General features: G+C 38.4%; 1 protein-coding gene across 21 annotated transcripts in view; it reads right to left on the bottom strand.

Moving 5' to 3' along the window:
* Positions 1-5,229: 5,229 nt before the first annotated feature.
* ROBO2 (roundabout guidance receptor 2) overlaps positions 5,230-24,747 on the bottom strand; it is a 928,484-nt gene continuing 908,966 nt past the window's right edge. For 12 of the 21 annotated variants that reach the window (XM_054070040.1, XM_054069965.1, XM_054069947.1 and 9 more), the window contains 2 exons: positions 22,142-22,342; positions 5,230-21,411 (listed from right to left, as the gene is read on the bottom strand). In XM_054070040.1, coding sequence (XP_053926015.1) covers positions 21,410-21,411; positions 22,142-22,342 — 203 coding nt within the window. In that variant the 3' untranslated portion in view covers positions 5,230-21,409. The remainder of the gene's footprint in view (positions 21,412-22,141; positions 22,343-24,747) is intronic. The other 9 variants (XM_054070019.1, XM_054070035.1, XM_054070029.1 and 6 more) reach the window with 2 other exon arrangements.

Here is a 24,747-nt window from a genome sequence, read left to right as displayed (position 1 = left end):
TTATGGACATGTCAGTTCCATGTTCCTTTCTTCTGTCCTGGTTCGTCTACCAGTTTGTTCTTGTGGAAAACTAAACACTGAGTATTTCTTCAGAAACAAGTTTATCTTGTCCACTCTGGCAGCAGCTGAAGCAGCCAGCACGACCCATCCGTTGAGGAAGGGTAAGCAAGTGAGGCCTGATCATTTGCCCCTGCTAGCATCTGTGGCAGGCAGCATCTAAATAGGTACAGCCTTTATGATATTCTCCTGAAGGACCTAAGAGAAGATCAGATGTGTCTACTGTGGGCAGTATTTTCAACAATTTTGGAAGACATATACAGACAGATGTTAAGAAAAAAAAAAAGAAAGTATGTTTTCTTCAGCAGGCTGAAAAAAGAAGCATTGATGACAAAATGTTGCCCTCAGTTGGCACTCACACTCCTTAAGGTGCTGGTGACCAGATTTCATTTTTTGTATTGAAGAGCAACCCTTTTGTCTGTGCCCTCGTTTTTTGGTTTTTTTTTTTGAAATAGCACGACTATTTTGTTATATTCTGTCATACATCATCTCTGGCTTTTTTCTATGAGCTAGCAGCACACCTGTATTAAAGGATTAACTGCCCTAGCTGGGAAAGCAGCTGTTGCTCTGGCTCATAAGAAAGGCTTGCATGAACCACTGAGAATAACTGTGGTTAAATTTAGCTGTAATTATTCCTCACCTCCAAAGGTCTGTTGCAGTTCTTCTTTTATGAACACTCTGACAAGGGACAGTGGGGAATCTGCAGTGGGATAGATGTTTTCCTTCCTTAGTGCCCGTGCTGTGACTTTGGAAGTCCCCAGGGGAAAGCAAGGCAGCTGCAGGTCTCCTGGTAAGGGAGCAAGGTGGGTTCTGTAGATGCTGCCTTCTCAGTTATTTGACAGGTTGCCAAAATTTCCCTAAGGTATCCAAGAAAAATAAGTTGAAATTAAGTGCTATAAATGTGTAACAGCATAGTTTTATCAGGTAAAGACAGGGCATTTTGTATAGCCAAGGGGCTTTCTTCCTTCCACATTTCAAAGGTCTTCTGTGAACAAAAGCAGTAGCAAGCTGCTTAAAAAAAGGTTACGTGCATTTAAAGTGTAGGCTTAGGGAACTTTGCTATAGGAGTCATTCCTGGCTCCCACTAAGTTTCTAAATATATTATTCTTTGTGTGTGGATTTTACATATGTTTTTATTAAAAGAAATGTCAAACTGTGAGTTTGTTGGATTTTTACATTTCTGGATGTAGTGGAATCCAGAGATGTAAATTCTTCTTTCAAAATACTACCAACTATCACATTTTTTTCTTTGCCTGAAGGATCAGCATCCATGGCTGTTTCCAGCTGATAGCTACAGATCAGTGCTGTTTGAACATCATTTGATCTACTGAGATGGTATTAAGTGAACACAGTTGATGGTTTTGTGGAGTTCTAGTTGTCTGCTCCAGCTAAAAGCTAGTCGTCTGCTTCACTGGAGATATAAGATGAAACAGCTGATCAAGAATGAGACCTTATTTGAATAAACACTGTCTTCATCTGAGCATTAACTAATTTGCATGAAAAAATTCCAATTTATCATCTATCACTTAAATGACAGCTTGTGAAACAGTAGTTCAGTGTTCTTCACTTTCAGTGTTAAATTTCTATTCAAATCAGGAGAGAAAACGTGTGTGTTGGGGGCAGGCATTATAAAGCAGAATGCATACTTTGCACCAAAAGTATTAGATATAAAAGATAAAATATAAACATGGAAACTACTCTGTTCCATTAAAAAAATACCAAAAAAACCCATAACTCTTTGAATGGGAAAGAAAAACTAAGAAATACATTAAAATCTTCTCTTAATCCATAGGGCCAGAGGTATTTGGAAAATTTAAATTTGTTTCTTTGAGCATATTGGCAGCGTCCCACTGAATTGTTCCTCAGCTGCAAATGGGCCACAAAAGAAAAAGAGATCCACCCACTTTCCTGGAAAGCAAAACCTAACTTTCTTATTGCTTGGTTTGGGTTAGTTTAAGTACCTAGTTACAAAGAAGCTGTTCCTGGGTAAAATCCAGATTAGAATCTAACCCAAAATCTGTTGTCGTGTGTTGGCAGGTCAATGTTACTCAGCTGTACAGGACCCGGAAACTTTGTGAGATCTCCCATCTGAAAACATTATCTCTTTGGGGAGTATTTGTATCCATCACAAAGTCAGCATGTTTTAAGTCGGTAAATTGACATCTTAAAATAGAAGCAATTTTGGGAAGCAGGAGCAACTGTGACTGAAGCACTGTTGCATTCATATTATAGTTTCAGAGACACTGGACACTCCTTTGAGGCCAGCTCACAGCCAGAAGGTTAAAACAGCCTCCAGTCTGCCAATTCAAGTTTAGAAAAGATATATTTTGACTTCAGGGAAGTTTTACATTGTTGGTGTTTTTTCTGTATTAATAATCTAAATATATTGCTATGAAGTTCCATTTCAATGTCAAGTAATACAAACAAAATTCCATCTGAAACAAATGCATATCCTCGTCCCTGTCCCAAAACTTTCATTCCCTCATACATGCCGTGGCTCCCATGACATACCTCAGTTTTGTGCTATAAAGATGTTCATGTTGCAGCACTGCTCTCAGTTTGTTTCAGACATTTTTAAACTCAAGAAGCAGCCTGCAGAAAATAATTAGGTTTCAGCACTGTGTGGATACCAGAGAAAGGCATGTGGTGATGGGAACTGAATGTCCCTTGGCACTGGGCAGTCAGACAGCTCTACCAGAGGATCACAGAATCACAGAATCACAAGGTTGGAAAGGACCCATTGGATCATCGAGTCCAACCATTCCTAACACTCCCTAAACCATGTCCCTAAGCACTTCATCCACCCGTTCCTTAAACACCTCCAGGGAAGGCGACTCGACCACCTCCCTGGGCAGCCTGTTCCAGTACCCAATGACTCTTACTGTGAAGAATTTTTTTCTGATATCCAACCTGAACCTCCCCTGACGGAGCTTCAGGCCATTCCCTCTAGTCCTGTCCCCTGTCACTTGGGAGAAGAGGCCAGCTCCCTCCTCTCCACAACCTCCTTTCAGGTAGTTGTAGAGAGTAATAAGGTCTCCCCTCAGCCTCCTCTTCTCCAGGCTAAACAACCCCAGCTCTCTCAGCCGCTCCTCATAAGAGGAGGAAGGGTGCCTTCCTCCCTTGTTGGTTGGCTAACCAGTTGTGCAAGGAAGTTGTCTTCGATGCACTCCAGGAACCTCCTAGACTGTTTCCTTTCTGCTGTATTGTACTCCCAGCAGACATCCGGAAAGTTAAAGTCTCCCACAAGGACAAGAGGCAGAGATTTAGAGACTGTCCCCAGCTGTTTATAGAAGAGCTCATCAGCAGCTTCTTCTTGGCTGGGTGGTCTGTAACAGACTCCTATCACAAAGTCCCCTTTATTGTGGGCTCCTCTGATTTTAACCCATAGGCACTCGATCCCGTCCTCACCGTAATCCAGTTCAAAAGTATCAAAGCACTCTTTGACATAGAGGGCTACCCCGCCTCCTTTCCTACCCTTCCTGTCCCGCCTGAAGAGTTTATATCCCAACATAGCTGTAGTCCAGTTATGTGAGTCATCCCACCACGTTTCTGTGATGGCAATGACATCATAGTCACCTTGCCCTACAACAGCTTCCAGCTCATCCTTCTTATTGCCCATGCTGCGTGCATTGGTGTAAATGCACTTCAGCTGGGCTGATGAACCTTCAGCCCTCGTAAAGGGAAGAGAGTTTATTCTCGATTGACTGGTCCTTGGAATAACTAATTCCACAGACCCAGTTTCATCCTTACTGTCCCCACTTGTACTCGCCCTCACTTGCCCTGTTGTGGTGTACTGGTGGTCCTCTCCAGCACACCATTTCTCAGCCGCCGGTTTCCCACTTCCAGGCTCATTCCCAACTAGCCTGGTCTCCTCCCCTTCCCCCTTCACATCTGGTTTAAAGCTCTATTTAAGAGTCTAACTAGATTTTTAGAGATAACTTTAGTCCCCCTTGGAGACAAGTATGACCCATCCCTAGTAAGAAAACCTGGGGGTGGGTGGGTCACCCCATGATCAAAGAAGCCAAAGCCTTTCTCCTCACACTAGGCTCGGAGCCAGGCATTAATCATCTGTACGTTCCTGACCTCCTGTTCCATATTCCTTAGTATTGGGATGGAGCTAAACACCACTTGCGCTCCAGAGCCCTCAATCATCTTCCCTAAAGCCCTGAAGTCTCTTTTGATGGCTTTCAGCTTTCTGCGCTGTAAGTCATCATTACCTATTTGAAACACTAACAGGGGATAGTAATCCGTTTCCTTCACCAAGGAAGGGAGTTTTCTATTGATATCCCTCACTGAAGCCCCCGGCAAGCAGCAGACCTCCCTGTGGAGAGGGTCCGGTCTGCAGATGGGACCCTCCATTCCTTTAAGAAGGGAATCCCCTAAGACGATCACTCTCCTCTTTTTCTTGACAGAGGATGTTTTTAGGGCCCTCCGAGGATGCTGGAGCCTAGGGAATGTTTCCAGGCTGTGGGGACCATCTCCTTCTTCCACTGCTTCTTCCTGGGGAATAGGTTCTACCTGCAGCGTTTCATATTTATTTCTGAGGGCTATCTGGGGGTTAATTGTCTGGGTGGGGGGAGCAAGGATGCTGCTGAGCAGTGCAGGCACAACTGGTCTTCATCACTTGACCCTAAGGACAGGGAATAACTAGTCCTTGATGCAGTTACCAGTGCTGGTGTGCCTAATCCACATCCCTCATCCCTAGTAAAAGCCTCTAGAACACTTTATATACCAAAGTGCATACTACTTTTTGTATGCAAGTCACAAGTTCCCACCTCCCAAGAGCTATTTTTAAAAAAAAAAAATAATTATATAAAGCCCAGCCTAGCTAGTTCCTTCTGCCTTACAGCCCTTAGAGATGGTGAAGCAAGCTTCTCCTGCTGTTACTTATAGTTCTGCTGACCCAAGGGTCTAGCATGTCATGCTACCGACGGCTGCCCAAAAAGAGTGTGCAAACAGAAACCTTGGATCCTCTGGGGCCTGTGGCAGGCAATAGAATCTATGAGGTAAAGTGGCTCTCTCCTCTGGCCTTCAGCTCACAGAGGGAGCTTGTACCTGGCCCTCAAACTCTCAAAATTGTTTTTCTTAAAAGAGCGCCAGGTATGAATAACAGACAATGAGTACAATTGATGCCTTTAATGGTGTTTTATAAATGCCAGTGACATACAGTGGTGAAATGGTGATGTTTGTATTGCCGTATGGGAGCATTCTAGTAAGTTGTTGCCATGTTTGTACATGTTACGGTGGCACCAATCTTTTTAAAAGGGTGTGTGTGTGAAATGGTCTTTTAGCCATTTTCATGAAGAATGAAATACATGATTCTATAAAACTTGCCTCAGAACAAAATCATAGCCAGGAACTATGGATGTAAGTCACAGTCCAAGTTATGTTGTCCCAAACAACATGGGATGATAAACTTTTTCCCACGTTACACATGAAATGCTGAATTTGGCATTGTATTTATTTTGACATATTTATTTTGGGGTGAATCCACCCCACACCATTCTCAAAGGTAGATCATTATGAAGAACTGTGCAAATATCTTTTGCCAGAACTCCCGCAGTAGGAAAATTCTGCTCTGTGTGTGTGTGCTGGAATGTGTCTGTTTCCAGTAAGACATATATTAAAAAAAAATTAAAAACACGTGTGAGAAAAATCAGTTCTTGAAGTCTGTGGTTAGCTTTTAGTCTTTCATTCTTGCAAGACACATTTGGAGAGGAAATTAAAAAACCAGAACCACATACACACAGATATAAATATGTTTAGATGTAAACATATGATCCTCAAATATGTGATGGAAAAAACTTACCATCCCTGTGTTTGCATCTGTGAATGCAACCATTACTTATGATTAAACAAGTAATCACAAAACCACAGAGAAAGTGTGCCCTGTTGAGATGTTCTTAATGGACGAGGAAGACGATTGCATTCTGTAGGCTGTTTGCTTACAAAGAGAAACTGCTGGCTTTTCCCAGAGGAGATGGGCATTTTGCCAGTGTTTCATTTTCAAGTGCCATTGTTCACCTAGGGCTTTAGCAAAATAGCTTTTGCTTATTTATTACTAATCCTAGCCTAAGTAATGATCATTTTTAATCCTTTTATATTTTAAAACAAATTTATCAGACAGTGACACCAAACACAATATCCCCAACAGCTCTGGTATTTATTTTTTCATTTAATAGGCAATTCTATAATTCAGATACCCATGGAATTTCTTTATTGGTTCATGAAACCTTCTTCTCTGAGCACTACTTTGACAAAATATAAATCTTACTGAGGTTGTGAAGACTCTTTTCAACATTCTTTCATTAGCTATGGTCTTGATGACACAGAAACAAAGAGAAATAGTGTTTATTGCCAACTTTATCCATCTGTCTGTGAATTTTCGTAAAATGCTGGTGCATTCATATATTATTCAGACTTGATATGTATTATATAGAATTATATTTTTTAATGACTAATTGTTTAGGTAATGCAAGGTATGTCAAGTTTTGCTTTGCCTTCATGATTTGGTATAAATTCATGCCATAATCTTCACTGAAATCATTTTGTGAAACCTAGTGTAATCCTTGTTCTCAACACTAGTGTAATTTGGTGTAATCGTCTGTGCCTGGTGAGGTGCTCAAAAACAAACAAGCATGGATGCCAGATGTTATTTTACACATTAACAAACCCCCTTGATCCCTCCATTTTGACAATTAATGTTCTATTATTGGAAAGTGATGTTTTGAATAGCAGCTGGCTACTTCTATAACTTAGCTAGACTTGCATACAATGTTTCCAGTCTGTAATCTACACTATAAAACAATTTACCTGTCATTTCACTAGTTTGATGTCAATAGAAAACACTTGCCAAGCAATTTGCAATGCACACACATGAAGAGTTGTTTGGACTGTTTGGAAGGGTTGGAATGAGAGAATTGATATAGAAACTCATACCAGCAACAAATCCATGTAGTCATCAACATCAGTGTGTGTAGCTCTCCAGATAACAAATGGACAAACAATCAGTCTACTTACGTTTATATAAAGTTTTAGCAGATTGTTTAAATACTGCATGGAAATGGAGATTTCCTTGAGAAATCTCTACCTTCTAGTTAGCAGTGCCAGAGGAAAAAGAGCATCTCAGAGATAGTGCAATTTTGAGGTTCCAGACTACACAGAAGCCATAAGCTCATGCTGGAAAAGGGAGAATGAGAGTGTTGTAACCCTCTACCGGGAATTATTTTGTTAATCTTTGCATCACGAAGGAGGCTTGCTTTTCAGCATCCAACAAATGAAATTCAAAAGATTAGCATTTCCATAATTTAGAGAAATCGACACAAAACCCACAAAATCAGGAAGGTGAGGCAGTGGTGGGAAGAAAGATCTAGCGCATGGGACAAAGAGAAGGAGACTCAAACAATTTCCTTGTTTCTAAATCCCTCACTGCCTCCCAAAGCCCCCACAAAAGTCAGTACCTTCTTCCCCTCCTAGTTCTACAGGCTTACTCTGCAAGTAATGAGAGGGAAGGGAGAAGCCACTTTGACATATATCCACCATATCCAACCTTACAGACAGAGGCAAAAGTCATCGGAGAAGTTTATGGGGACCTGCAGAAGTTTTTTTCCAGGCAAAGCTCAGTAGGGTGCAGAATTAAAACAAAACAAACCAAAAATGTGACATTTGCTGTGTCAGTGTCACACAAGACACAGAGAAGCTCGGACTGTCTTCCTCCCTCTCCAAAAGAAGCAAATGAGTAGTCAATATGTAGGAGCAATCCAAAGCCCTGTAGGCTGCCCCATAACACCTCCACTCCCTGCGTGGCCCTGCTCATAGTCATGGTACTCTCTGGGATCTGGCTGTCCTGTAGGCACCAACCAAAATAAGAGCTGTTCTTCAGGATGAGGATGATTTTCCTGCTGATTCTCAAAAACATGTCAGGAGATGAGAACACCAGTTTCAGTTGCGCTTGAAATCAGCTGGATTAAAACATGATCCTAATCTGTTCTCCTTTACTGTTAAACCAGTAGACTAAACTATACTGGTAAGTTCTATTATCTTTGTAAAAATTCACTTCCTTTTCAATGACATTTAATTTCCAGTTTGTATATTTATTCCACAAACAAGCCATTGTGTTATTGATGATTCAGAGTTCCCCAAATCAATAGGTTTTATGGATTTTACGTCGAAGTGGACTCAATAATTTAATGAGGAAAAAGAACAATATTTTACTATACTCACATCTTACACTAACCAGCCAATAGGCCTGCAAGCAATTCTAAATCTTTCTGTAACAGCACCATGGAGATTACAGAAAAGAAATAGGCTTTTCCAGCTTCTTTTGCCCCCCGACTCTCAAAAGGATTGATATTTTCCTGCAAGATCTTCTTAAAGAGCTAATATATGCATACCGAATCATTAATTCCTCTCTGATGGTTATATACCCACATACAGATGTAGAAAATCCTTTCACATTTTGTAACAAGCAGAAATCAGGTATCTGATAAAATGGGGCTATCAGTCACTTTAGTTGTGAAGTGAATTTGATTCTACTCATTTTTCTGGAGAGAGCTAGCTTGTCGTATGCCTTCTCAGAGATTTAGCTATTCACGTATTAGAATGACATATTTATAATAATGATTTTTACATTAGCAATGCAGATGGAGAAAAGGACGATCTTGGAAAATTAGAGGGTAGAAAGACTTATGTTAGAAAGCAGCATGAGTTGGAAGTCCTAGACAAAGCAAAGTATTAGAGAAGAGGCAGATGGGAAAAGTAGAAAGAAGTAAGAAGGAGTAAAGAATCTGAGGACAAGCTGAAGTGAAAAGACAAAGATTAGCAGCCAATAGATATAGTAAAATGTTCAGAAAACAGCATTTAATTCACACTAACTAGTAAGTGTGTAATTGTGTATGAAGTTGATGCCATTTTTTCACAGAACATCTTAACGGAGCTGTTGTTCCCTCACTCTTCCAGTTGTGCCAATCACCTGCTGGTAGATTAAGATACAGAAATGCCTGTTTATAACTTTCAGTTTAAGCTCTATTTTATAAATACACGCACATGCACAGAAAAGTGCTTCAATGACTGTGTATGAGATAAAGAATTTGTAAAAAGGAAAGGGTAAGACTGAGGAATAGGAGAGGAAAGATAATGGGAAAATCTCTGAGAAAAAAAGTAGATATATTCAAGACACATGAGTCTTTAAATTTGAAACTCATTAATTTTCAGCCTATTTTCAATCTGTGTGGAGATTTACCATATGTGACAGCTATTCAGACGATTAGAACTGTCTTCCAGCTAACAGGCTAAATAACCATTGGAAAGCCTCATCACTTTCAGCAAAGTTCAATGAACTGGTTGCCCTTTAACAGCAACATTTTGTGTGCTAAATTGCAACTGGACTGCTGTTTTTCTCACATCACTGCTGACAGATGAGCCCAACTGTCATCTGAGATCCACCTCGCCCATGCTCATTTGGACAACGAAGATAGCTACTGAATTGAAAGAAAATTCCAGGAAAAGTAATTGAAGACAAATTAAAAATTGCAATAGATTTTCCTGGAAATTTGCCCCTAAAGAATATTGTTTACATATCCACCTCCAGCTAGAAGTTTGAAAGCATCTCCCAAGATGCTTGCTGTTAGTGTTTTAGCTCTACCCTGGCCAGGTTTCTCACAAAGCTTCTGGATGCTCTAGGCCAAGACCAATTTGTAAATGCCAGGTTGTATGATGATTTATGACTCTAGCTGAGAGAAGTTGCTGGCCACGTGCTGTCTCTCCCTGACTAGCTCTACTGAGCTGAAGCCATTCCAAATCACTAGCTGACTACGTGCATGCAGGCTCATAGAGGCTGAAGTTGCTTATTCAATTTCCAGACGTAATCAGCATTAGTAATTTTTCAGTTGAAGGAAAATTTTTGGAAGTATGAAACTGCTCAAAGCTTCATCATCCTTCAGTAAATATAACATGCCATAGAGGGAAATAGGCTTGCCCAGGAGGTATGAAAAATCTCAAAGCTGAGATTTTATTTGTCCAGTTTTTTTACATGTCACACAAGGTACCAAAGGAAAGAACATCTGAACACATACACAACATATGCCTGTAAAAGTGGCAACAGCTACATAACATGTACCTAAGTATGAGCTACCTGTAAATGAATCTGCTCAAACAGGGTTAACACCTAGGTTCTGATTTCTCTTATAGAAATAGCAAAGAATAAACATACAATCTGTAGAAGGGGCTCAAAGAACAAAATCGTACCTTTAAGAAAAAAAAGGAAAACCAAAGGTAAGAAAATTAAAGTAGTATTAAAGAAGGATGCATTATGAATGTTAAGAGTCCAGACTGAAGAACATCAGAAATTTTAAGAGTAGCTGTGCAAAAAATTAATTACATGAATAAGGAAGGTTGAAGTGTCTTGTGTGAGCAGCACAGGATAGGCGTTGGTCCTCTGAGTAACATCACTTCTTGTTTGGGATAGCTGTAGGTAAAATGGTGCTTAATACGTATATAAAGGACAATGATTAGGTTCTGTCTGGCAGCGAATGAATGCCTCTATCAAACTGTTTCATTGAAGAACCTTAATTTTTTTTTCTGAATAAAAGATTTCTTTCTGGAGAGCTGTGAATATTGACAAAAGTTCTATAGAGTGTTTAAAAAAATAACTTTTGTTGGTTTGGGTTTTTTCCCATGCAGCCATCCAGGAGTGCTTTAACAGCAGGGGTATGACAATAATTTGTTACACCTCAAGTAAGTACTTGAGTCTATTGTGGAGGAGGGGGGAGGGTTGGATGTGTAGAAGGTAAAAAAGAGAACAGAGAACAAATATATGTTATTAGCATTTCCTCAATATCACAGAATCTACTAGCAGGTCAATGTTTCATTTCAGAATAATTAAATCAGTGCTGAAGAAAAATGAAACAACAGCTACCATGGTTGCTTCAGGTGTTATTTTAACATCATAGCACAACAGTCTTATTATTCACTGTAGTTCTTCCTAGCATGTCTTGACCACCTGTGACAAGTGTTTCTGAACCTACACGCAGTCCAAACCTCAAATTAAATCTGACAAATACAGAAAGTGTTTTAAGCTAACTTGTCCTCCCTTTGCAGTTGCTCATTATAGAGTGACCTACTCATTTCACGTCCTACACAACTCACATTCTTGCAGATTGTTTATCGAAAGCTGATAGTTACAAGCGTTGACATTCACCAAGATGTATATACAAGGGAATTAAAATAAGAATTTGGTAAACAAAGACATTGTAAATAACATGAGAGACCCTTAGTAAACCTGTAAACTGTATGAATACAGAGGAAAATTAAGTTAAGCTACTTTCAGAAGCTCTTTGTGGTGTTCAATTCCCTTTGTATGAGTGCTGTTGGAAATGCAAACACTTAGCTGCAGATACAATGTCAAAGTCATCCACATTATAACAAGGTTTCAGATGCTCCATAATGAAGACTTCATCAGAGAGTGAAAATTATTTGTTTCCCTGTTAATGACTTTTACAAAAATCTTAAAGGCAGAAAGTTTGCTGGCTGGATTAATCTTCCTCTGCGCAATCATTTATGAAGCTTTGAAATCTTAGCCATTGACAACAATACTATAGATGAAAAAATTCAAAGAATATCAGTTCGATGACAAACAATGATCTGCTAAATAAAGCCATGCTGTCCTGACAGCTCTGCTTCGGCTATATGTTGTGATATGTGCCAGCAAAAGCAGAGAAGACATTTTGTAACATCATAAAACTGCTTCCAAAAATGAGCACCCTGCAGCTATTAGAAACTGTGTGAGAATCACCAAATGTCAGCATCATGCTCAACAACATCCAACTTAATAAATGGATTTAAGAAAGTGAAGAGCGTAAGATGCTTCAGAATGCCCTTAAGACTACCATGATAATATTGAGTGCTTGACAAGAAAGAAAAAGGAACTGTTCACCATAAAAAAAAAAAAAAAGAGAGAGAGAATTTTGTGTCTCTTTTTTGTTCCCTGGGACCAATTAAGATCATTCTGTCATTACTATTGTCAGCACTAGGAATGGTGTACGAATGATAATCAATTTACTGACACATCCTGATATTGATGATCAAAGGCCTGCACTGAGGACAAGCCCACATTGTTCTGGAAGTTAATGCTGTTTTTTTATGAGATCTCCTTTTCTGAGAGAGCCATTTATGTTTATCCACATCTAAAGCAAAAAAAATAGACAGTAAGCAAAAGGAGTATCGTTGTATACTTGACCCACAATGCACTATAGAAGTGGCCAGAAAAAACCCAGAAGAATTCTGTTTTGTTGTGAAAACTGTTGTTGAAATATGGTATGTCTCAATTCTCCTCTCCCTTTCCTTTTTATTTCCTTGCCCTCCACTCTCACGGCTGCTCCAGCTAGGAGTGTCACCGGTGAGGCAAGAAGTGCTGGGGACATTAGCAGGCATGAAGACATCCCTTCGCCAAACATTTCCTGGCTTATGTTAGAGACTAAAGCAGAGGAAACCTCAGCTGCTCACTAAAAGCGGTTGAGTTTACCTGGGGTTTGCTAATTTTTTTTTTTTTTTTAACCATCCTGCTGCTGTTAAAAAGTCATATAAGATTTCCTTGTCCCACAAAAGTGTAAATATTGGTCCAAGCAGGATTTTCTGGCTAGAGCAACTGAGTTTCAGACAGCTCTGCTGGGAATATTACAAAATACTGTAACTCCATGATTCAATTGATTAAAAAAAGAAGTAGCTGTGAAAGTACTGAAAGGTTTTACCCTCAGCTAAAGTATGAGGGTCCCTGCAGGATCTGGGAGGTCTAATACTTCTACTATTAGCTTCTAATTGACGTGTTTTCCTATGAGAATCATACCTCATAAATCCCTCAGTGAAATCAGAAGTGTAACATAACAGCAACCACGAACTGAAATTGGTATTCTCTTTCATGGCCCTGCACAAACAGTAAAGAATACAAATATATAGAAAGCGATTCTTCTTTGAATATTCTTAGTGATAAGTGCTTGTAAAAACACTTGGGATTTAGGTAACTTGCAAAAGATCCAAAGTACATATGTACTATGGTATAAGGAGATTCAAAGTTCCTTATATATATTCCCTTATATGTTTGAATATCCCATGGCTGTAAGGTACGTAGAACAGAAAGGCAGTCTTTTGATGGGCAAAAATCTGCTACCACACCCCAGAGACTACCCTGGAAAATCTAATATTTCGTCCTGATTAAAGACTGAGGCCTTAACTCAGCTCTCATCAGACCCAAGATTTAGTCTCAGGTTGTCACTGTTTAGAGGTACTTACTTTACAGATGTTTTAAGGTACATTACACTGCTGCTATTAATACAAATACATTGGCTCAGAGAACTACATACAGCACAGTAGCCATGGATGCAACACGCGGCCTTAATCCTTCTGCAACTGTGATCATTCACCTTGAGTTTCTCAGGCTCTGTGTACAGGGCTGAAACACTCAAATCAAGACTCATCAATGGGTCTCCTGTACTTATAAAAGCCCTAAAGGCACCCAATGACCTAGAGAAACCCCATATTCAATGACCTGAAACCTCATATTCAACATCTCTAAGAGCAATGCATCTAAGGCAGCTTTCTGGGTAAAGAAGGACAAAAATAGAAAGGCCTCATTATATGCCTAACAACAAGGTAGAAAATATGTAGATGAAGTGTATGCCTGATGAGAAAAAAGAAGAGCAGGATGAAGGGGGTGGGTAGGCTGAAGTGAGTTTGAAGCTTGTGACACCAGAGGAAATGCAAAAGGTTTGTTTATCAGTAGCTGCAATTCACCAGGAGAATTGAAGGACTGAGGAAGAAATAGAAGAGAGAGATTTATTTAAAATACCACTGAACTGGGTGTCTGTCATTTTAAGATTGGGAAGGAGGAGACAGGTCTGCAGTAGCTCAGGAGAAGAAGGTGTTTCAGGCACATGGTGATTAATTGTGCTCTGCTATGGCACATCTCTTTCTATTAAGCCTTAGATAGCAAAATCTGTTTCCTAATTGTTTTGTGTTTCTCAGTCTTCCTTTTGTCTTGCATAGGAGTAAGCAATTTCTATGCCATCAATATCTCATTAAGAGGCCTGAGATGTGAAGTGCCTTGGTTTGGTTTCAATTTTGTTTTCCAGACTTTTTGCTACATTTTATGACATAGCATTTTTTGTTTGTTTGTTGCAGTCCGTTTATTTCCTGGCATCCTCTTTTCCTAGGTTATAGTTTTATTTGATTTTTTGCCTACTGGCACTCAAGGTGTATGTAAATTATTGTTACATGCTTCACCATCACTACTTATTGCTCTTCATTTCCCCTAATGACATTCTTGTCTAAATGGTAGTGGCCCGATCAGTTTGTACATATGTAGAAAACAACTTCAACAAAACTGTGACGTCTTTTTTTTTTTTTTACTTTTTTTTTTTTTTTATCTCCTTTGTATTGCAGTTTGCCTCAGACTTTTATTATGAGATAAGGAATACAGCTGCATGCTTTCTGCCTAGGGCAAAAGCCTGCTGCCACTAGCCAAGCAGCAGCTTAGAGGAAGAAGGAAGGGCATTGACACAAATAGCTAATCAAAGGGTTTTTAATGATACTCATTAGAAAAGAAATTCATTAACAAGCCAGCACATGAACATTCCCTGAAGGGAGAGTGATGTTATTGGTCACACCAAAGTCCCCACCTGACTAACACCTTTATTGCTTTTAATAGTAAGGCCAAGTTAGCAGCAAAATCAGTCGCATTCAGTTCCTGCTAAGAAAAAAAGTCAGCAAAGCACGGTTATTGAAACTGAATCAATTGTGTTTTGCTAATAAGAATGGCTTTTCAGCTTTTCACAGGGATAGTTTAACACTCACCACTGATCCTTTAGAATTCATACAATTGCACAGTTCTTACCCTTAATTTTCTCCTCTGCTCTTTCTCTCTCTACTTTTATTTGGGTACCTCTAACTATATCCACATTGGTGCCCATGATAGTAGTGCACACACCCTGTCTGTCCCCCAGTCCCATGGCACCACAAATGTCAGATGGATGAATAACAGGGTTCCTTTTGAAGCATAAGTCTGCAGAAGGCAACCTCATTGCAAGGGGCAGTGAGGAGCCATGCTAAATTGTAGGTAGGTCATTCACCCAGAGAAGGCACCAACCCAGGCACACCAGAGCTTACACCTACTACTCAGGATAGATACAGCCTCTGAGCATCAGAGCCATTTCCAACTTGCAGTCATATAACTGCCTTTTTTATGCTTACACTCTTACTTACCTATAAAGGGGACTCTATTTTTCTGCTAACTCATTCCTAGAGATTAGTATTGGTATCCTGGGATGTTCATATGCTCTGTAAAAATTAGGTTTTTAAATAGATAGACTGAACCAGAAATCTCTCTTTTATTGCATTGCCCTGATACAGTACAGCTCAGTTATTAGAACAAATTGGAACAAGCCGCTTCCTGGTTGTTATATCCACATAATTACTACAGGCTGGTACATGAAATCATGCTTCACTGTTATGCTTAGAGGCGAGATCTCCATTTTGCAAGGACAGAGCAAGTTCTATTATGCATTTTACTGCCAAAGGAGGTCAATTAAGTTTAATTGGTTCTAATTAGCACTTGCTCAAGCTGTTATATTCTTTACCTGCATCCGAGTGGCTCTCCAAGTGCTGCACAATGGATTCCTGCTTTTGAACACAAATGAGAATTACTAATGGCATCCTTGAAGGCAAAAGATGCACTGATCAGCATAAATGGGGAACAAATATCACCACAAATAGTAGCAGGCCTTTTTTTAGAAAAAAAAAACCACAAACCCATCTGGCTTTGATCAATTAAACCAAATGCAACTGTGCACCTTGTTTAAAGCTATAACATGGAAAATAGACAAATGTAATTACTGTCTACCATAACTTCTTTACAGCTGAAAGAGAAGTACTGGAGAATGGAAAGGGTGGAGAGAAAGTGTAGCAACTCCAAAAAAAAAAAAAAAAGATCATCTCAATGATAGCTAACACAAAATACCAAGAAAAGGAAAAAAGATAGAAATCCCCAAACATATACATCTAAAATGCCTTGGTTTTGTTTCTGGGATTTTTGAAGATTGTTTCAAAGGGTTTGAGATGAAGTGACAGGTTTGGTATTTCGGGTGGGAGGGGTTGGTTTTTTCCTCCCCCCTTTCTCTTTCCTCCCCCCCGAAGAGAGGAACCACCTCACTTGCCTAAATGTGGGTGTAAGCCGTTTCACACCTCAGGATATGGTGAGAAGCCAGCATCAAACTCAGGATGGTCTGAAACAGACTGAATGAGGAGTCACATGCCAGAAGAGATGCTGCAATGCTGGGTTGTGCTCTAGGAACTTATTTTCTGCTTGGGCCTTCCTGGATGCAGTTACACAGTTAAGTAAAGGCAATCTAGTCCTCACGCTAACACTAGACCTGAGAGCTAGCTCTCCTCAAATCCCCTGTCCATGTTCACAGCACAGAAGCACGGCCCTACAACTCTTCTGGACCCCATGAGAAGTCTCTAAGCCGTAACTCTTATTTTGGGTTGAGGAGTGACTGGCAGAGAAGAGGTCAGTCTGAAATGGAAGCAGAGAACCACCTAGAAACAATAGAACAGATTTTTTTGACCCCTGCCTACTTTGTACTGGCCCCTCTTAACTAGTAGGGCATATAACCAGCCTCTCAATGCATGCAGAACCTTACGTGACCCAGCAAAACTGCACTTCTTCTCTTGTACCCACCGTGCCAGGTACCCCAGATCCAGGCGATAACAGCAGCACTGAGTATACAGATCACAGCAGGACAGCACTGAGACAAGGACTGCAGATCACGGTCACAAAACGTGAGACTTGCCTGATTAAGTGGTCCTAATGTGAACCGTCACAATGCCTAACTCATGGGACACCTTCCTTGCCTTGAAAAACTCACTCCTTGGTGAACTACTCTGCCTCTACGTATGTGATGGCTGACGAAGTGCCGAGTGAAGGATTCACTGAAACCAGCTGAGCCCGGAGCCACCTGTGTTTCCCGGCAGGAGACCGCTGGGGGGTGAGCAGCCAGGGCTGGGGAATTCTACACCTGGAGCATCCTCCAGTCCCACCAGCTTGGATTAACCACTCATTTACAGTACCAGTCCTACAGTCCTGAGGATCTAGGCCTCCTGTGGACTTTGGATAATTTATTTTGGAATGGAAACCAAAAGTAAAGAAGTTTATATGTACCATCAAAAGTTCAGAATTACATCTGAACCTCCAGTGGACTGGGCTGATACTAAGGCAAAATATGTGTTTTTTTAGAATTAATCTTTGCCGTCTTTCTTGATGTTTGCATATACCTCCTAAATGAACTGTCCATTGCCCACATGGTTTTCAAATATAATTTATTATTAGCTAACATGTTCCCGACAGACGGAACAAAACTTGATAAAAAAATAAAAATGAAATTAAAAAATCCTCCCCTCAGCAAACAATTTCTCCCCAGTCTTTATAAAAGAAGGACAACTTTTTTTCCTTCTAGTCCCCCTACTAAATTTCCACAAAGCCATTAATCATAAAAACCCCAAACTGCATAAATTGTAGAAAAGCCAGAGGAGCTGCCCAAAGTTTTTAAAAAAGGAAAAAGTTCCTGCCAGAATCTCCCCCAACCCAAATACCTTTCCTCTGTCAGTTGTGAGGACTCTTTCTCAGCCTTAGTATACAACTGCTTGGCAACATACTGGCTGAGGCAAGCATGAGCCACTATATTATTTCAAACAGACATGTCTTCCTTTTACATTGGTGTATAGCTAAATCAATATACTTAAAACACTCCATCCTCCTTTTCATTTGTACTTTTCTCAAGGAACAATGTTTCTGTAGTATTCAAGTGGCAGTCAAAAGTTACTCAAAAGGTTTTCTGACTTGGATAAGGAGTTAAGAAATATTAAATAACGAAAAAGAAATGCTTGTTATTTGCATCACTGAAATAGCCGCCCATACAGCACTACACCACTGAAGCACATGTAACAGTTTAGTATTTGGTCCTTCAGCTCTCCTGTATTTAAAATTGAGCTTATAGTCAATGTAAAGATTGAGAAGAATTGACCTAACATCTATCTATAGGTTGTGTTGATAGACTGTAGTGGGTTGGCAGTAGCTGCATCAGTACAAACTCCTAGGTCCAAGAGTTCAGACCCAATGAACAGAGGTTTTACACATCTACTACATTATCGGCTTTAAGCAAATAAGTTGTGCACTTCCAGCCCTCACTTTACATTGAGATAGCGTGTCTACAAACAGAGGATGTTCACTAGAAGAGCTGTATCAGTGTTATTACATTGATACAACTACTCCTAATATAGACAGGACCTTAAACAGAAATTCCTGTGACAGGCAATGTTTATAAGACAGCTGTTAGCTTAGTTCAAAAATCAGCATATAAAAAGATCTTTGTTACTGTAAGTGGACAGTGATGATTATAGCTCAGTCTATGTTATTATTGCCTGATTTTCCCAGTTTGGGTTTTCACATATTGACTCCTTACTCAAGGTCTTTTAACATAGATTTGAAATGTGAATATGTTTTATTTTTCCCCAGTAAATATACAATACACACTTCAACAGTACTATTAACCAACTTTTTATGCCAATTAAACTTTGCTGCACTAACAATACCAATGAAACACATTAAGAGGTCATACTTTTTTGTGAACAAACTGTAGCCAATAAACAGTTTTTTAAAAAAACACAAATTAAAAAACAATTCTAAGTGCTGCCACAACATCCCTTTTCTTTAAACACATTATTCACAATAAATGTTTTCAATTTTTTTTTTAAAAAAAAGAAGAATACTTCTTTCAAAATAGTAAATTAAATGGCATTTTAAAAAATATGTACTGTGGTTCATTGGAAGTACACTGTATAGAAAAGAGAGAGAGAAAAAAAAAGAAGAGACATCACCTGTAAGATAATGGAGACAATTTGAGATACACAACACCTTATGTAATATTGTAAGCAAATTATTAATGAACAGAAATGTACAGAAGCAGATGGACAAGTTAGTGAATATCATGGTACTGCACAGCTTTAATACTGACACACATTTAATTTCCAGTGGAAGAGATAAAACACATATTTGAAGGTAATTGGGATGGCTTTATCAAAGTCTAATGGTGTTGAATTTTGAATAGAACATAGTGAGTAAGGTGTTCCACCAAAGCTCAGCACAAAAAAACCCTACCAGTGACTGACAAACATTTTCCAGAGAATTAAATTTAAATTGTACCCTGAATAGTCTTCTCTTCATATGATAATACCAAATAAGAACCATACACATATAAATAAGATGCCTTCTTTACCTTGCTTGAACAATTTTGCACATTTTTAAGTAATGGTTTTAACTATAATGGTTTAACAAGCAGGAAAATTACATATACTTATTGGTCACATATATAAATAAATGCACACATTTTGTTCTCAACTTTTTTGATTTATAATCTGCTAAATAACAGTCTTGACCTTAAGGAAGTTAACTAGCATTTTTTTTAAGATTCAGTAGTGCTGAGTTATATTTGATGGCTGTAGTGTTTTATCTTATCATGGAACAAGTTAATGAAATGAAAAGCAACACATATTTAGCATTGTAATTTACTTTTCTAAATTTCTCCCATTACTAAAAGTGTTTTTAATACTGGTGAGCTCCAAGGCAATATATAAAACAACATAGACTGGTTATACAAAAAGAATATTCAAATGGAAACTTGTGTTCATGGTCAGGTAACTAACAGAAATAAGCTGTAGGATGCAAAATTTAAAATAAGCATCAAATGAGTGGGCTATCCACACAGAATATTCTAAGAAAAGTTGGAAAATTTACTCATTGAAATTTGAGAGATACAGAAGATTTGGACTAAGCTATGAAAACTAATGAAGAGACAGTATGCTGTCATTAGTGTCCACTTACAGAGTTTGGTTTATTCAAAAGTGTATAAACATATCTTATTTCCTTATCATAGTAGAGTTTGAAGCCACTCACTAAAACACAGGTCAGATTTTCTTTGCTTATATCCAGCTTTTTGGAGGTATGGAATTGCCAGAAATGTACCTAATGCAAGTTGAAAATAATTTGACTATTGCTTTCCTTCCAAACATTGAACATTTTACTACAAAGTTAGTGGATCCAGCTTCACCTCTAGCAGACTTCATGTAACAAAACAAAGGTTTGTTTAGACTGCATCAAAACAATTAAAGTCATGAATTTCAGTGGTGCAGCTCTATCCTCTATTGTACTGTACATGTATTGGAAAGATGAAATATGATACTCTGACATTTCAATTTTTTGGAAGCAGCCTGAATATGTCTAAATAATAAATTGCATCCATAACTACTTACTAGGTATTCCTTGAGATGATATAGCTTGTTTCTCCTGTGAAATCTCTGTTTTTTATTTTGGGTTGCAGAAATTAATGGTAATAATTCTTTTAAAACTGCAATATAAAAACAGCTTTAGTGAAACACCTTAAGTTCTTTAGTTTGTAGCAAGGTTTCTTTTTCTTCCCTTTTACTTAGTGGCATGGGATGGCTAAAAACTGATACTAAGGTCATCATTCTAGTGAAAGGGTCTAGGCCATCTCATGCTACCTTTATTTTCATATTCACTCTTTAATCTCACACTTCCAACTTCTGACCCCTTCATAAATAGGAAGAGCAACTATGTTGCTTACTTTTAAAAGATTTAAATCTGTCTCTAATGTCTTCACTGACATCAATTTTGCCTGTCACTTTTTCATTTCTACACCCCAATGGAAAACCACCTAACATCCGTCTTTACATCCAGCATTATCCAGTAGCTTACAGTATGTAAACCTTCACACATTCAGTCTCTTTTTTTCTTCATGTCATGAGGAGTAGAGTTTTGTGCTTATCACCAAATAAAATTGCAGTGCAAACTTTAAACATAAAAGTTACACAATTAAAAGTTAATATATGGCACCACAGCCTATTAATTCACATATAGTACAACAGACCAATAAAACAGACATGAATATGAACATAGCTAAAAAGAAGGTGAGCTTGCATAGCAATGCAACAAAAGAAATTATATACAGAAGGAAATCCTTTTCATTCTGGAGGGCGATTTTTTTTTCTTTCTTTTTTTTTTTTTTATATACTCCTGACAAGAAATAGTTTAAGGTGGATGGTGTATTAAGGAGAAGAACACAAGTAAAGTATCTGTGGGATATGTGTGGCTGTGTGTCTTTACATTGCATTTACAGTTCTTTTAATAGTACATAAATAAAGAAAATGTTCATTGCACTGTTTAGTGTCATCACTTCCATGAGTTCAGACCTGATGGTCCATCAGAGCAGCTTGCAATGTGTCTTCTCAACTACTCTATAGAGAGAAACAGAGGGAAAAATAAGAAATTGTAATAAGGAGGCAAAAAACACCAAAAAAAAACCCCAACCCTATAGCAATATTACCGCACCTCAGGATGAATATTTAATAGGTTGGGAGAAGAGAGTTAATCGCTTCTAAGTTGAAAAGTGACAGATGCTAAAATTCAGCATTTACCAACACCTTACCTAAGGTATCAAATTTCAGGGTTTGTGGGTAACCATTAGCTCTCTCACAAGCTACTGCTGGGAGGTACTGTGGGTTTGCAGCAAACAGAAGGCAGACATGCCAACAGCTACATGGCTTTTACTAACGAATGTACTAGTATGCCTGAACTAGCAGGGATGTTGATGTACTACTTCAAACAACAGAGTCAAACCTTTTGGCATGTAGTACTACCATCACATACACACCATTAACATGGCTATACAAGGTTTAACAGATGTTGGGTGATAATAGGAAAATTGCTTGGAAAATAATTCTCTTGGCCTGGGAAGATAAGGAAAGGTTTGGGATATAACACTGAAAAACTGGGCTACACAGTTGAAAAAGAAGACCTCCATCTGTTTGTCATCACAGGCAAAACACCTCAGAAGGCAAAAAAATCGGGGTAAAATTTAATCTGTTTATCACACAAAACTTCTTCCTCCCTTCACAACAGATTTATAATTTTTCTCTTTTTTTTTTTCTATTTGAGAGTTTGAACTGTAGCTAAAGATAAACTTACATAATTCACCAGTAAACTGTCCTTGACTGTTTGATCCCACATAGCCTAAATCGAGAAGGTCACTGGCATTGCGTTGGTGACCTCCTCGCAAGACTTCACCTTTTCTAGGTCCGGTTGATCCTTTAGAAGAAGCTGTTCCTGAAGAGCTGTGGCCGCCAGGGGATGGGAAGTTGGGTTTACTATATGGTACGAGTGCCTCCTCTAGAAAAGCAAAACAAAAGAAAACAAATACCAAATAAATTCCTATAAATAGGATTATATATAATGGACATCATATTAATTCCTGCCTTCAAATATCTGGTTTTGATACTGCTTTACAGCATGGCAGTTTTACCTAAGGAAATACACAACTCAGTATTGTATTCCAGAGACAAAGAAAACAGCATGAATTTAATCTTGCTTTCACATAAACTCATAAGTTAGTTCGTATCAATTATAAAAAGTCTAGATTTATTATGAAGTAATAGATCATGAATCATAGATATTTAATAAAAATAGATGCACAATTTCCAAAACGATGCAGCTATGATTAGATTTTCGCTTCAAGCCTTCATGAATGTGTTTTTCCTTTTTCTTTAGTTTAAATTATGGTTACATTACCTCAATCAATTTAAATAAAGAACCACAATATCAGCTAATTTAATTAGCTTCCAGCAGTCAGTAATTTCTAACGATTCAAAGCAGATTGAAGATTTTTTAAACTGGTTGTGAATTACATTAAAAAATATTATATTATACGTAATACTAGTAGTTGTAATATTTGGGGTAAGTAAATCTTCCTGCAGCTTGTTTCGTGTTCTATTATGAACAAAAGGCTTACTTTTGCTCACTTGGTCTCTTCCTCCATGAAGACCTGCAATAATGCACTGCTTGCAAGAGCAGAATTAATAACTGTATTTCTTCATATAGCATGAAGTAAAACAAAGACATCACATCTGATTAGAGTTTCCAGGACATATTGTTGTAATAATCCTAACCTAAGTAGTAAAACAGCAGCATTGATTTAACACTGAAATAGAAGCACTATTTTATTTCTTCGCTGTGTATGATCCACTTTTGCTGTCTCAGAAGCTGAAGATCTTGCAAAAATACATTTTGATTCATGAAAGAATGTGGTTATATATGCTTAACAGGAAACACGGGAATTGCCCCTTCTGAAATCAGTGGAATATCTCTTGCTTGAATCTTACAATTTTCAAAATGAACCTGGACTGAGAGGGGTTTTTTTTATTTTGCTTTTCCAATTGCCTTCAATTTTAAACAATTTGATGAGGATAAACATGTTTTCATTGACAGAAGGGAGAAACATAGCAGGAAAGTAGGTGGAGATGGTTGGAAATAAAGAGGAGATGAAAATGCTTTTATTCACAATCTTGAAGCCTTTGCCAAGGCCGCATCAATAGCACAAGTAACTTAGGGAAGTGTTAATTGGAACAAATTTGAGGAAGAAACTCAAGTTTTCATTCTTTGTGCCTACTGCCACAACTGAGTAGAACACAGGAATCTCTCACGTGATCTGCTATTGAACAGAACCTCTTTGCAAGGTAAATCTGTTGCAGAAGAGAGTAGGCAGCTGCCTTCTTTCTCTGCCCAAGTATCTCCCTCTGGCCCTGCCCAAGGGACCAGAATATTTTTGTTGCAGGACATGAGGACATTATAATTTTTCTGTGATACGACCGTATGCTGTACTTGCTTAAACATAAAGAAATGCTTAAAAGACATAGTAAAATGGTGTTTAACAGCCACAGCCTCCTAAATTATGTTACCTGTTCTTTATATGTCAAACTCTAACAATAGAATCAGATGCAAACCTGGTTTCCAAAGGCTCGCTAAAACATGGAGCAGCTTGCATTAAGGCAGCAATAAAGCAAGCAGCATAAATCAGTTTAGCAGAAAGCTGGATACATTTTTAAGGGATGGAAAGAAAAGTCACTAGCATTGCAAAAGAGTTTGAAAATGACATATATGATCAAGTGATTTGTTTCTTTAGTTTGTGGACTCAGAATAAGGCCTCCTTTGGGTTCAATGAAATATTGAGAAAAAATGACCATGAATAAATATAAAGTGCATTATCATTATAGAGCATATGTTGTGTTAAATTATCTGTTGTGCCCTCAGAAATAAATGCAATCCATAAAATAAGCAATTGTGACATATAATAAAGGCTAACTTTTCCACAAAATTGTAGCACATGAAAGGCAGTTTTATCAAGTCCTTAGAATAGGCTTACATTTATTAAACACTTAAAAAAGTGCCCCATGCCCCAAGCCTGCAAATAATATGGGAAGGCTTTGTCGAAGCCTTTCTCTTTGAAAGATTGAGAATTTAATTTCAATACATAATTCTAGCCTCTGTGAAATCAGGATATATGTGTGTAATGATGTTTCTACATCCCATAGGATATTCAAAAGGCTTTTAATTTTATCAAAACAATTGTGATTTGATCTAGCACTACTTTCTTTAGAAGGGCAGCTGAGAATGTTATATTTGACATGCTGTAACTGCAGTTCCACAATGAAGCCATTGGCAGGAACTCAGTGATCTTGATTACACTGAAAGCAACCAGTAAAAAGAGTCCCTAGCATCAGGTATTTTTATTCTATGCA

Source organism: Cuculus canorus, chromosome 1 (assembly GCF_017976375.1).
Source record: "Cuculus canorus isolate bCucCan1 chromosome 1, bCucCan1.pri, whole genome shotgun sequence".
NCBI lineage: Eukaryota > Metazoa > Chordata > Aves > Cuculiformes > Cuculidae > Cuculus > Cuculus canorus.
This window is presented reverse-complemented; position numbering and strand designations above follow the sequence as displayed.